The 12,886-nt window shown below is 37.8% G+C and overlaps 1 protein-coding gene across 5 annotated transcripts in view; it reads left to right on the forward strand.

Moving 5' to 3' along the window:
- LOC133517439 (solute carrier family 22 member 3-like) overlaps positions 1–12,253 on the forward strand; it is a 38,742-nt gene extending 26,489 nt beyond the window's left edge. For 4 of the 5 annotated variants that reach the window (XM_061850761.1, XM_061850760.1, XM_061850758.1 and 1 more), the window contains exons 5-9: positions 5,806–5,957; positions 7,530–8,135; positions 8,917–9,098; positions 11,322–11,488; positions 11,863–12,253. In XM_061850761.1, coding sequence (XP_061706745.1) covers positions 5,806–5,957; positions 7,530–8,135; positions 8,917–9,098; positions 11,322–11,488; positions 11,863–11,968 — 1,213 coding nt within the window. In that variant the 3' untranslated portion in view covers positions 11,969–12,253. Of the gene's footprint in view, positions 1–5,805; positions 5,958–7,529; positions 8,136–8,916; positions 9,099–11,321; positions 11,507–11,862 lie in introns of all 5 variants that reach the window. The other variant, XM_061850762.1, reaches the window with a different exon arrangement.
- Positions 12,254–12,886: the final 633 nt, after the last annotated feature.

The raw sequence follows: 12,886 nt of genomic DNA on the forward strand, positions 1-12,886 counted from the left end.
CCTAAATTTAGTGGTAAAACCACTAAGTTGGCAACCCTGGTTTGGTCGCAATTAACCTAACACGCTCCTTCTCGCTTTGCTCGTCGTCGCACCTATCTTGACTCTTTCAAAAGACTGGACGTTATTGTATTAATAAATAGTTGGCCAATTGAATTATTTCGCGAGTGTAATGTATTCCAAATGTTGTATATCATAATAATAATCTACTTAACAATAATTCTAGCAAGTGAAACGTTACCATAATGACAATTACCGAATGTTGGTTGCCAATGTAAATCATCTGCGAAACATTGGTTGGCAAGTGAGATTCGGACATTAAAACTTCGGCGAAAAGGCAGAACACCTTATTGCAGGTGAATACATTTACACTCTGTATAAATTATATAATTCATTGAGACTTGTAAAGTTTTGGTAAGGTAAGAGCTTGGCCCCGGAAAATGATAAATGATAATGAGGGTAACATAACTTATAATATAAAAAACTAAGTAAATTAGGCTGAACGTTGTCTGGCAGAGTTCGCTTTTTAGCGATAAGACCGCCTGTTGTTTACTTTTTCTTAATTTGCTGTATTTCTATTCCTTGTCAGTATTGTTTTCTGTATTGAGGTGTGCAATAAAGAGTATTTATATTGTATTTTATTCTATTGTTAATTATGAATATATCCAGATTACTTGTTGTGCATCAATAAGCTTATCGCTAAAGTTATGGTGATAAACAATTTTTTGCTGAACAATTAAATAAAAAACTGTCCAAGCATGTTTATGACCGTGACAACATCGAATCGAAGCAATGATGCATACAACAAAACCGGACCAAGTGCGAGTCAGACTCGCTCACCGAGGGTGCCATACTTTGTAAATGGGTTAAAATTCTTTCCGTTGTCTTTTGTTGACCACTCTGTTACTAATAAATAAATTTTATCTAATAAATAAAATAGTCGAGTGCTATTTAATTGTACGTCTTTCTACTTGTACATTATATTTTACATGAGAAGTATTAAAAACAAAATTTCATCTCATACAAAAAGTTCCACTCTGTCGCATTTTTAGGGGACATAAAACAAGCCAACGAAAAGAATTTTGACGCAGAACCTTATAATAATTAGTTCAGAAATAATGATTTAATTACAAAATGTAAGTGCAGTTTTCAGATTTTTCCCTATACTTGGAGTACAAAACGGTATTACTTGCCAAATTCCAAATGTGTAGGTCAACGGAATGTATCTTATAATTTTAATTCCCTTAAGCGTGTCTAAATATACGTTTTTAGTGGCATTAACGGTCTTTTCTTTTTTTAACGTTAATTTATAAGTTTTATTTTCTCACAGCTTCCAGGGACCGTAGACCTGAGTATATGGTTTTAATTTCAACTCGGTACCTTCACGCGTTCCCGAGATAAAGGGACTTGACAGAGAGACGGACGGACGGACAGACATACGGACAACAAAGTGATCCTATAAGGGTTCCGTTTAATCCTTTTGAGGTACGGAACCCTAAAAAATAGTAATATACTTTGGATTTCACAGTTTATTACAAGTTACGAAAACTATAGGTACTCGTAAAGTGACATTACATGTTTGTGTAATGAAGGAATATAAAAATATGACTTTGTTAATATGTAAATAGTTTGATAGTAATACTAAATGACCTCCGTATTTATGTGACGGAGCACATGCTCATAAGCTCCATGCATTTGGTATATATATATATATATATTGGTATATATGTATATTTATATATTGGTTTCGATTCGAACTTTCGATGCATGTCTAAGTTTATCCACCCAAATATTTATTTGATTGGATCAACTTTTTGAGTTTCTAGAAGTTGTTAGTTAGAAGAAACGTTGTATCACAAAGTTCAAAGTGTTTTTTATTTGTAAGTATAATTAATGAAATATGTGTATTCGATTACAATGGCGGTAAATAAATATACATAATATTTTTGTAGCACTATGCCTTGCGATGACGAATAAAAACTTGAATTATTTCTATACATATGATAATTTAATATCTTTTTTATATTTTATCTCTGACACTTAGAGACTTTTAGTATTTTATGGTTTTATTTTTTTATCATAGTTTTTTTTGTGTAATTTGACATTTAGAGACAGTATACATCTCTAATAAAGTATTTATTATTTCATAGATTCGATATTTGTAATTGTTTTTTTTATTTATTGTTTGTAAAAATGGACATGTAAAAGTGCCCCTGTGGCCTATTTGCTGAATAAATGTTTGATATTTGATATTTGATGGTCCTGGGTTCTAATCCCGGTAAGGGCATTTATTTGTGTGATAAGCACAAATATTTGTTTATGAGTCATAGTTGTCTTCTATGTATTTAAGTTTTTTTTTAAATATTTCTATAATTGTTATATTTATCATTATCTAAGTACCTACAACACAAGCCTTATTGAGCTAACTGTGGGAACTAATCAAATTGTTTAATAATGTCCTATTTTATTTATATAAACAATAAACATTGCAAATTACCCATCGAAAAACCCTTTTCAAGGAATACGGCGAATTTCCAATCACCTGTATTTCACAGCGCGGTTTCGAATTAAGTACCATTGTCCTTCACAACAATAGTTAAAACAATACGAGTATCCGACTACGGTAATACCATGAAATCGGACTCAATCAATATTATTGGCCTCTTTATTTTTTTGTTTTGTATGGCCGTCAGTAATTTATTCTCGTTCAACAACTATTTCGATAACATGAATGTCAAAGCATAATAATATTAATAATATTAACGCAGGGCAGCTTGTGGCGAGCTGTTGGGGAGTAGCGACCTCACGTACCCGAGTGCTCCTGGGGAGTTCTGTTAGCCGCAAGGAGGGTGGGTGGGACAGGATTCTCTGCCTCTGGCTTGCCTTAGCCGGCCGGCCAGAGTGGAGTCGTTAGAGCTATAAGCTCCAGGGGTGGAAGTGAAAAATTGCATAAGACGCGAGTTGGCACAGTGGCTGCTCGCAGCCACTGGGTAGAAAGCGGCGTACACCTCTCGACACCCCTGAGCCCTCACACCGGTGTTGCCCTTGAGCCATCCTAGATGTCGCTTTTTGTGGGGGCCCATCTTGTGGGGGCGAGTCACCGTCTGCCGGAAATAAAATTGAATACCCTTTTATTAGGCAGGCGTCCGGTTTTTTATCCCATAGCCCAGTATTTAGTCCATCGCTTTCACCCAATAGCCCAGTTCATTTTAGATTCCATCAACCCTCAAATAGTCCTTACACCCTGGCGGGTGCTGCCTCTGCGTGCGTCCCATGACACGGGCAAGGGCAGCATCCGCTAGGTGTACCCCTTACATTTCATTAAAGTGTCAAAAGGGCCTCTACGTGTTGGCTTCGGCTCCGCGCACGCCTCCCAAAGGTCCGGAGCACCATTGTTCCGTGATGGGAAAGACATTTAATAATATATCCCCACTATTTAAGGTACAAAGTGTACCTTAAATAGTGGGGATCGATTTAAGGACATAATCGGTATCGTGTTCTGATTAGGGATTAGAACATTAGTATAGAGGCCGGGAAACGAGGGGTTGCAGGCTAAGTAGATATAGACGGCCGAGCGTAGCGAGTTCGGATAAGGATACGCGGCCGGCAAACCCGTTGCTCACCGGGATTTGTATAGTGTTTTCTCAAAACTTTCAACTTTCATTTTTGACCTTCGGGAAAAGTCCTGCCCTGACCTTTTGGGAAAAGTTTTCCTCGATATGAGACTTTTCTGGCCGGAATTTTTTTTGGTCGCATACAAGCTTTGATCCTCGATAGGAATGGGATCGATTGGCATCCAAAAAAAAAGTTTGTCAAAAATTACCTTTTTCTCACATCCTGTATGTTTTTTTTCCAAAATCTGTAATCGCCAATGTTCATTGATTGGAAATTGAAGGAAGGTCTTCTAAGATTGTTTTCGCGTATCAGCACGGAGTCTGATAGCTGCCCTCACTGACCCAAAATACCACCCTGTAAATATACACGTCACAGGTCAGGGCAAACTTTCAATAGTTAATGTATGTGAAGTGTATTTTTTTCCATATTTATTATTAAGTTAGAAAAATTGAAAAAAAAAAACATTTTTTTCTGCACAATAATCGCACCCCTTGCCGTATTAACGCCGGCTTACTAAAACCAAAATCTTACTTCGATAGATATATTTCACTTGCCCAGCGCTAAATATAGAAAAGCCTTATTAGATTGTTCAATATTATTATAGGTATAAGCCTATACGGTGTCCGCTGGGCATAAAATAAATAGTCAGTCGATGGAACTTGAAATATATACAACTAAGTATATACAGGGTGTGGCCTGTAACACGAGCAAAAAATTAAACCCTGTACTCCTCAAACTGACCAAAATTTGTTCAGCGACTTTTGTATATCGTTTCCAAGCAAATAGTATGCCGGATTTAGAGGTCTGAAGGCATCAGGTCATAAAGGAGTGCAGCCCCCTTGGCCCCAAATTATTTTCCAAATAAAATAGTAAATTTTCTGAAGTCTCTTTTGTGGAGGCCCCGGGGCTGTTGCTCTCCCCTAAATGCGGCCCTAAGTCCCACACTGTGATAGGTTATTTGTATAAAGCCCGACCAGAAATATATGATCATTGTCAAGAGGGCGCTGTTGTGTCTCATGTATACAGTTCAATTTAGTATGAAAAATTTGGTTCCAATGACATCCCGAAATATGGCGCGTGATCATATATTACTGGTCAGGCTTTAAATATACAACCAAATCTCGCCCTTATATTATATTTACCTACAGTAACGGACAAAGTCAACCATGATAAAATTTAACTAAATGTCGGCAAGAAAACTCGATAATTTTGTTTTTCCTTTGTAATTGTAATTTTACACTGTCATTTCCAACCTTCATGGCACTCTAGGCGAGATTTCAAAACAGTACACACATGTAGTGTAGTATGTTAGCAAGGTCACCATGCTTGGCTGGTCACGTAGCTCTCAGCAGATAATAAATAATTATTATCGAGACATGTTCGTAGCAGTAGTTAAAACAATGTCGGTACTCACGGTACGTGCCATATGATGGAATGCTTGACAGAAAAACTCAGTTAATTAAAGATAATTAAGATATAACAATATTACCTATGTAAAAAATATTACACCTGCTGTAAGACAGTAAATCTTCTAATTACCATTCATATACTGCACTCTGCCAACAGTTTCTTTTCTAATTTGACTAAAAAATCCCACCATCTTGTTGAGGTATTACTAAACCATACCTTATGGACGTCACTCAAAAATATTTTTCTCTATTATGCTCGGAGATGCTCATCAAATGCTCATGCTCACCTAATTGTAGCAAAAATAGGAAGGAAAGTTCTTTTTTATGGTCAAAATCAAATTTTTAACATTCAAATCGTTATTATCCTGTTTTGGCGGGTGGGGAATTATTACTGTATTGTTTTTTACCTTTTAAAAATATGTACCTACTAAAATAGATCAATGCAAACAGCCAATTATTATTATAGCCGCGTCTACACGGGTTAGCAGTCATTTCAAGCTATAGGTTAGAGTGAGAGAGGAAGATAAACCAACTTACCTACATGTCTTGATCTTACAAGACCGTAGTGAATAATCGTGCGAATACTGCTTAAATTGTTTTTGACGTTTTTGATATGAAGGTTTGAGTATAGTTCCAGTGATGATTGATGCTTAAATAATCACCGAACCTAATCTAACCACTCTAATCTTACCTTATTTCCTCGCAAATTGCAAATCGAAACTCATCCACGAATTGCCGTTTCCCGGCCTCTGCAATAATGTACTATTTATTGATGTGATTCCAGGTTAGGAAGGAAAACTCTCACAGTGGTGACATGTATACTGGGGAGTTTCCTCGGGCTGGCGCGGAGCTTCACAACGAATTACTGGCTGTATGTGACTCTCGAGTTTCTGGAGGCTGTGGTTGGAGATCCTTGCTCTTCGTCCTTTATGATGTGTATGTACACAATTCTATATTTACACATTATACACATGTGAAGTTAATTAAGCATTCGAATTACCGCATATATTTGAATTTATGACATTTATTTTAAGTTAGACCAAGCTAAGTTAGCAGCGATTTTGATAGCTCAGACTGTGCAAGTGTTATAAATAACACTAATATGACTAAGAACGACGAAATGCAGAGGGAGGTATACCACGTGATCGTCCATACAAAAAGAGAAAACGTTTTTCCACTTCTAAATATTTTCTATTCTCCATGGTTTTTTTGTATGTTATTGACACAATGAAAAACTAGGTTTATAAGTTTTCCTTTTTTTTCAAAATTTGTAGAACAATTTTTTTTTAATTGATATCAAAATCAACGTCGTTTGTTAAGATTTAGTAAGTGGAAAAATTTTTATAGAAAAAATATCGTTATTTCGCTAGGGTCGCAAACCTATTCTTACCTCTTAGGATACTCTTCTATGCCCGGAAGGCATGCAACAGCTCATGTCCAGTTTCGACGAGTCCTGTCGCAGGTTTGGGCTCAAGATCAGTGTCAAGAAGACTGAGGTGATGTCGCTGGACGTTGTCAGTCAACAGACACTGGTCGTTAGACTCGGTGAGGACCAGCTGAAGCAGGTAGACAAGTTCCGCTACCTGGGGAGCACGTTAACATCCAAGTGCGACCTTGATGCTGAAATTAACAGCAGGATCGGGGCTGCGGCTGCAGCTTTTGGCAAGTTAGACCACAAGGTTCTCAGCTCACACGACTTAAAACTGGCCACTAAGATATCCGTTTATATGGCAGTCGTGCTGCCTAACCTTCTATACTCCGCTGAAACGTGGACCGTTTATCGCCGCCATATTCGCATGCTGGACCGATTCCACCTCAGATGCCTACGCAAAATACTGAAGATCCGATGGTCTGATCGTGTTCGGAATACCGAAGTGCTGCGTAGAGCAAATGTGGGTGGTATCGAGGTATACCTTATGCGACGTCAGCTTCGTTGGTGCGGTCACGTTTCACGGATGAACGACCAGCGTGTGGCTAGGCGCATCTTTTATTCTGAGCTTGAGGAAGGCAAGCGGAAACAGGGTGGCCAATTCCTCAGGTACAAAGATGTGCTTAAGCGGCACATGAAAAAGTGTCGTATAGAGCCCTCGCGATGGGAGCAGCAGGCAGCCATACGAATGGAGTGGCGGGCTACTATAAATGCCAAAGTAGCTGATTTCGAAGCTCGTCGGCGCTTAGAGCTGGACGCCAAGCGCGACGATATAAAAGCCAGACCACCCGCGGCTACGCACTATAATTACGAAAATGGTGTGCTCACATGCCCGCAATGTTCGCGAACTTTTAGTAGCAAGATCGGCTACATCAGTCACTTGCGAGCACACCAGAGACAGCAACGGAGTTGATAGCAGTCGCCGTGGCCGAATCGGCCGTGGAGTTATTATTATTATTATTACTCTTCTATGCCACCATTTTGACTCTAAAATGTTTCTTTTACTATCTATAAATGAAATAGGTACCTAATATATCAAATCTCGTCGTAAATTAAATTATATATTTTATTTATTCCAGCTATAGAAATGGTCGCAACGGACAAACGTGTATTGTACACCACGATCAGCGGCTTTGGCTACACAATTGGAGGCATTCTATACCCTCTATTCTACTGGCTCGTTCCTTATTGGAGACACTTTCTTCAGGCAGTCTACGCACCTGGACTGCTTTTCATTTTCTACATATACCTGATAGATGAGAGCCCCCGATGGCTCCTAACTAAAGGGAAGAAAAACGAAGCTATAACCATCATAGACACCGCTGCTAAGATGAACAAATTGCAGTTAGAAATGGACATAAATCAGATTTCTTACCAAGAAGAGAAAGGAGCAAATTTTTCGAGAGTCCTACTAGAAACATTCAAATCCAAGTCAATGTTAAAGAGATTTTTCGTTTGCTCGGTGTGGTGGATAGCTTCTACGTTTGTCAACCATGGACTGACAATCAACTCTATATCTCTGCAAGGAAACAAGTATGTGAACTACGCATTGACGTCCATTGTAGATGTTCCTGGACGATTCGTTGTGGTGTACATACTGAACAGGTTCAAAAGAAGGGTGCCTTTGATATTCACTTTCGTAGCATGTGCCGCTCTGTGTGTTGCTCAACCATTTGTTCCGAGCGGTAAGATTTTTTTCTTGTCATGAAACTTTACTTTGTCCCCACGAATATAATTATAAGTACCTACTTTTATTTTTTTCATTTTTCCATTAGTAACATTTTAGAGCGGGCCTTAATTCGTCGAAGTTCTATTTTTCTACGAGGCACCCGCTTAATGTGAAATCTACCACTAATAAAAAAAAAGCAATGTATTTTATTTCAGAATTTTTAAATACATCATAGGGTTTGCTACCGCACTTTGAAAATTTGAACCCCCTATACAATTTATTTTTTTCGATTTATCCTTGTGCGGCGATGAGGTGTGTTAATGTGCACCTCAGGGTGTGTTAATGTGCAACTTATAATATAAAATAACGCCGCTGATTTTTCTAAAACATTTTAGGGATTTGTAAGTATTGATTTAGAGGTGTGTCCATATTTTCTTTAAACGCAAATAAAAAATACTATAAAAATTTGCAATGTTATTATAACTTAAATTGGACATTAATACCTACACTTTGAATCGTCCTTCGACAATTAAAAAACGAAAAAAAAAACATCATTATCAAAGTGCGGTAGGGACCATCAAATGTATTTAAAAATTCTAAAATACATTGGTTGTTAGTGGTAGATTATATATTAAGCGCCGCTCCGTAGAAAAAAAAAATAACTTTGGCGAAATAAGGAACACCCTATTAAATATGTACTAATATTACCTCTAAAATGTAATGCAGGTACTAATATAAGGAAATACAAGACCGCAGCACTCTCGCAGAATATTTTTTAACGATGACTCTTTTAACAGCACTACCCTGGCTCTCCATAACTTTGTACATGTCGGGCAAGCTCATGTCTTCGTTCTACTTCGCCATCACTTACATCTTCACATCGGAGCTGTTCCCCACGTACACCAGGAACTCCATGCACGCTCTGTGCTCCTCTGTGGGCAGGATAGGCTCCATCGTTGCTCCGCAAATGCCTCTGCTGGTATGTTTTAAATATACTTAAGCGCGTATAGTCCCCAAATGAATCCTTACAGAAAACGGCAGCCAAATAACACTAGACCCTAAACATAGTGTTGTGTTCCTGCTGGTGAGTAAGGTTGCCAGAGCTCAATGAGGGTGCGGGATGTTAGACCGATTGCAACACCGATGGAGTTGCAGGCGTTCATAGGCTACGGAGACTGCTTACCATCCGGTGGGCCGTATGCTTGTTTGCCACCGACGTAGTATAAATATATATATATAAATGTAAACAAGGCAGATATGATAACATAAATACTTCCATGCATTTTTTCATATTACGTATAATTAATTAAATGGATTTATTTGGATTGTCTTACTTACTTTTATTTTTCTGACTATCACAATATATATTATTATAAATTGACATTAATGTAATTTGTACTGTAATCATAATTATGTTGTGTAATAAATAAATCTAATCTAATCTACTTTTTACAACATGGTGCTACTTTACCGCACTAGTGCGATAATTAGCACATTACGTAAACTAAGTCTAAAATTTAAAGAACTATATGCATGCAGGCAATTCACAACTCATATCGATTTAAAACACTCCCTTCGGTCGTGCTTATCCCCACTCGTTATAAATTTCCTAATTTTTCGCACTTGTATCGTAATGTTCTATTATTGCACATCTCAAAAATTCAAAATACTCAATACGAATCCTTTACTTTTTTGTGAACTTTTTTACGTAAAATAAAGTGACATACATAGATAGTTACGTACATACATACAAGTTACAAAATAAATATCTTAGCGCTAAAAAACGATCCCTTCCGGACTACAATAAATGTCCGATAATAAATGCAAAAAAACTTGTAATAATGATAAACCCGTATTTCGCAAACGTTTGGGCTATTATTATCAAACTGGCCGGTAATTATCTGAAAATTGCATGAGCATGCGTGCACCAAATTATGCTTAGGTGTACACTAAACACAGATAATCTATTGCTTTTAACGCATAAATTTAGTAAGTAAGTCTAAATAGGCTCTCTAACCAATCAATATTGGCCGGGAACTTAACGATGTTTTTAATGCAAAATTTATACAGGAAGTTTATTTAGTCACCTGCAATAATTTACGAAGTGAATATATTATATGTCATACTGAACAACTTTTACTATAGGACCAATCCCGAAATCGCAAAAAAATTGCTGTTAGGTACATACATTTTGACTCTCTGACCTTGACATTTTCTATGGGAGAGTAAATTTTTTTTTGGGGTTTCGGGGTTGATTTCTTAGTAAAAATTGCTCAGTGAGCCCAGTGAGAGTGAGTGAAATTATTTCAGGTGACTAAAGAAACACTATGTATATGTCACTATATTTTTGTATTAAGACGCTTTGATGTGCTTATGAAGATATATTTATTAATCCACTTATTTCCGATTCGCTAAAAAATATCTTGTGGAAAATATGAATTTAAAATTTGGTTTAAAATAGATACATTTATATCGGTATAATTTATGACTTGTTTATATTTTTTTGAACACGGGCCCTTAAGTTTACGGCCCCTAAGCTAGCAAAAGAGGCTAATGTATTGTCCAGTCGCCATCAGATATACCGAAGCGACGACGTGCTGAGAAATATCTGCACACGCCTCTATTGTCAAGGCGCTCGCGCGCGTGCAGATATTTTTGAGCACCTCGGCCGCATCGATATATCTTGATGGCGACTGTCCATGTCCAATACTTGGAAGTACAAAGAAGTCATTACAAAATTCAAAGCGTGCCAACTGATAACCAAAGTCATAAAGCTGTGAGATACAGATAACTAATTTAATTAGACACGAGAGAAACACAGTATACATACATTCTAAACGATAAGGCTTTACACGAGGCTCTAAAGCGTCCTTCACATTGGATGCGAATACGCTGCACCGGTTTTCTGCATCACTATTCGCCCCGTGCATGACTATGTACACCCTAGTTGGTGTGGAACATACCTATTGCTTATTTGAAAGTTGGCAGCTGCCAAATACCATGAAGATGTCGTCCCACATAAGTACATATTACGAGTATCACCACGTCGTGTCTGAGTGCCCACAACATAAGCGTCCTTGAGCTTATTGTGGGGCTTAGTAAATGTATGATATAATGTCCTATAAAATGTATTTATTAAAAAAACCGCTGGACACCGCCTACTTACTTACTTTTAGACCTGACTAACCAATTGCTTTTGCAGATGGTGTACTGGTCCGGCCTTCCATCAGTCATCTTCGGCCTCGTTTCTCTGGCGGCCGGCCTGCTCACACTGCTGGTGCCCGATACCGCAGAGGACGCATTGCCAGACACCGTACACCAAGCGGAGAAGATCGGCAAGTTTGAGGAGAACGAACTCGGAAATAAGAGGTGCTCCTCTTGACAGCGGTAAACTCGTGTATATTAATTTATTATCAGAGTATTCTATATAAACAAGGTTTTTATTTTATTCCTTTGAACGCTATCAGTCAATTAAGTACTAAGTAAATTTAAGCTTATTTGGACAGCGTATGCCTTAAGCCTATTATTTATGATGATGGCTACGAGCATGACAGTTCTCAACAGAATGTTGATTTGGAGAAACATAATTTTAGGCCGAATGAACGGCAAGCCAAACGTGCTCGGGTTGGGTAGCCCACAAGATGGCAGAACCTGCTGTGCACAAGAAATGGTACGAGAACGGTAGAGGGCAGCACTTGCTTTGGCGTAAAGTATCAATGTACATGTTTATGTTTCCGATTCAGGCAACAAGATGGCAGACCCTCCAACGCGCACGGTCCCTATAGCCAACGAGAAAGACGAATGAATATTCTTACATGCGATGTCACACAAGATCACATCTTGTATTGATCAATGTGACAGACATGCTTAGGAATCCGAATTGTAGAGCATTTGTTGCCACATGGCGTGTAAAAAATATTTCATAGTGACAACGATTGCATAGCATTCGACTTCCACAGAATTTCATGTCAAAATTGCCATATAAAAGTTAGGTGTCAAATGAGTATGACTAAGTGTCCGCGAACGCGGTGGGGAATTTAATTAAATTGCATATTTATACGTAGTCACGCTTATCTACGAACGCCTGTGTATAGAAATATAATTTATTTAATAAATTAAGTTAAAAAATTATAACAGTTATATCATATATTAAGCAGTTGCTTTTTGGTGACGAAAAATACCATGAGTAATCCTGAGAAAAAAAATAAAGTGTATGAAGTCTCTAATCGTCGCTAGCGTGGGAACTTTAACACAATACCTCATTTATGTAGATATTATTCGTGCTCGTGCATGTAATAATCGCAAATAAAAAGATCCCATCGCATTGAGGAACTCCGCCTTTTTAAGTTGGTTCAAAATAGGTAGAATCATTTCGTTGGGTAATTTAAATTATTTGCATTTGACATTTAGGTGCGTCTTGGATACTTTTATATGCTCTTTGACTTACGGCTCCTACGCTAGCAAAAGAGTCTATGATATTGTCAAAAGAGGCTATGATATTGTCAAAAGAGGCTATAATATTGCCAAAAGAGGCTATGCTATTTTCAAAAGATGCTATATTTTTGTCAAAAGAGGCTATTATATTGTCAAAAATAGGCTATTATATTGGCAAAAAAGGCTATTATATTGTCAAAAGAGGCTATGATATTGTCAAAAGAGGCTATGATATTGTCAAAAGAATAGCGTCTCTGCTGACACGCGTGCGCGGCAGTAGCAACTGCCTCCTAAGGACGTTGGCTGAACGCCTTGATTGCCATCTCACGAGCT

The sequence above is a fragment of the Cydia pomonella genome, chromosome 4, assembly GCF_033807575.1.
Source record: "Cydia pomonella isolate Wapato2018A chromosome 4, ilCydPomo1, whole genome shotgun sequence".
In the NCBI taxonomy this organism is placed as follows: Eukaryota; Metazoa; Arthropoda; class Insecta; order Lepidoptera; family Tortricidae; genus Cydia; species Cydia pomonella.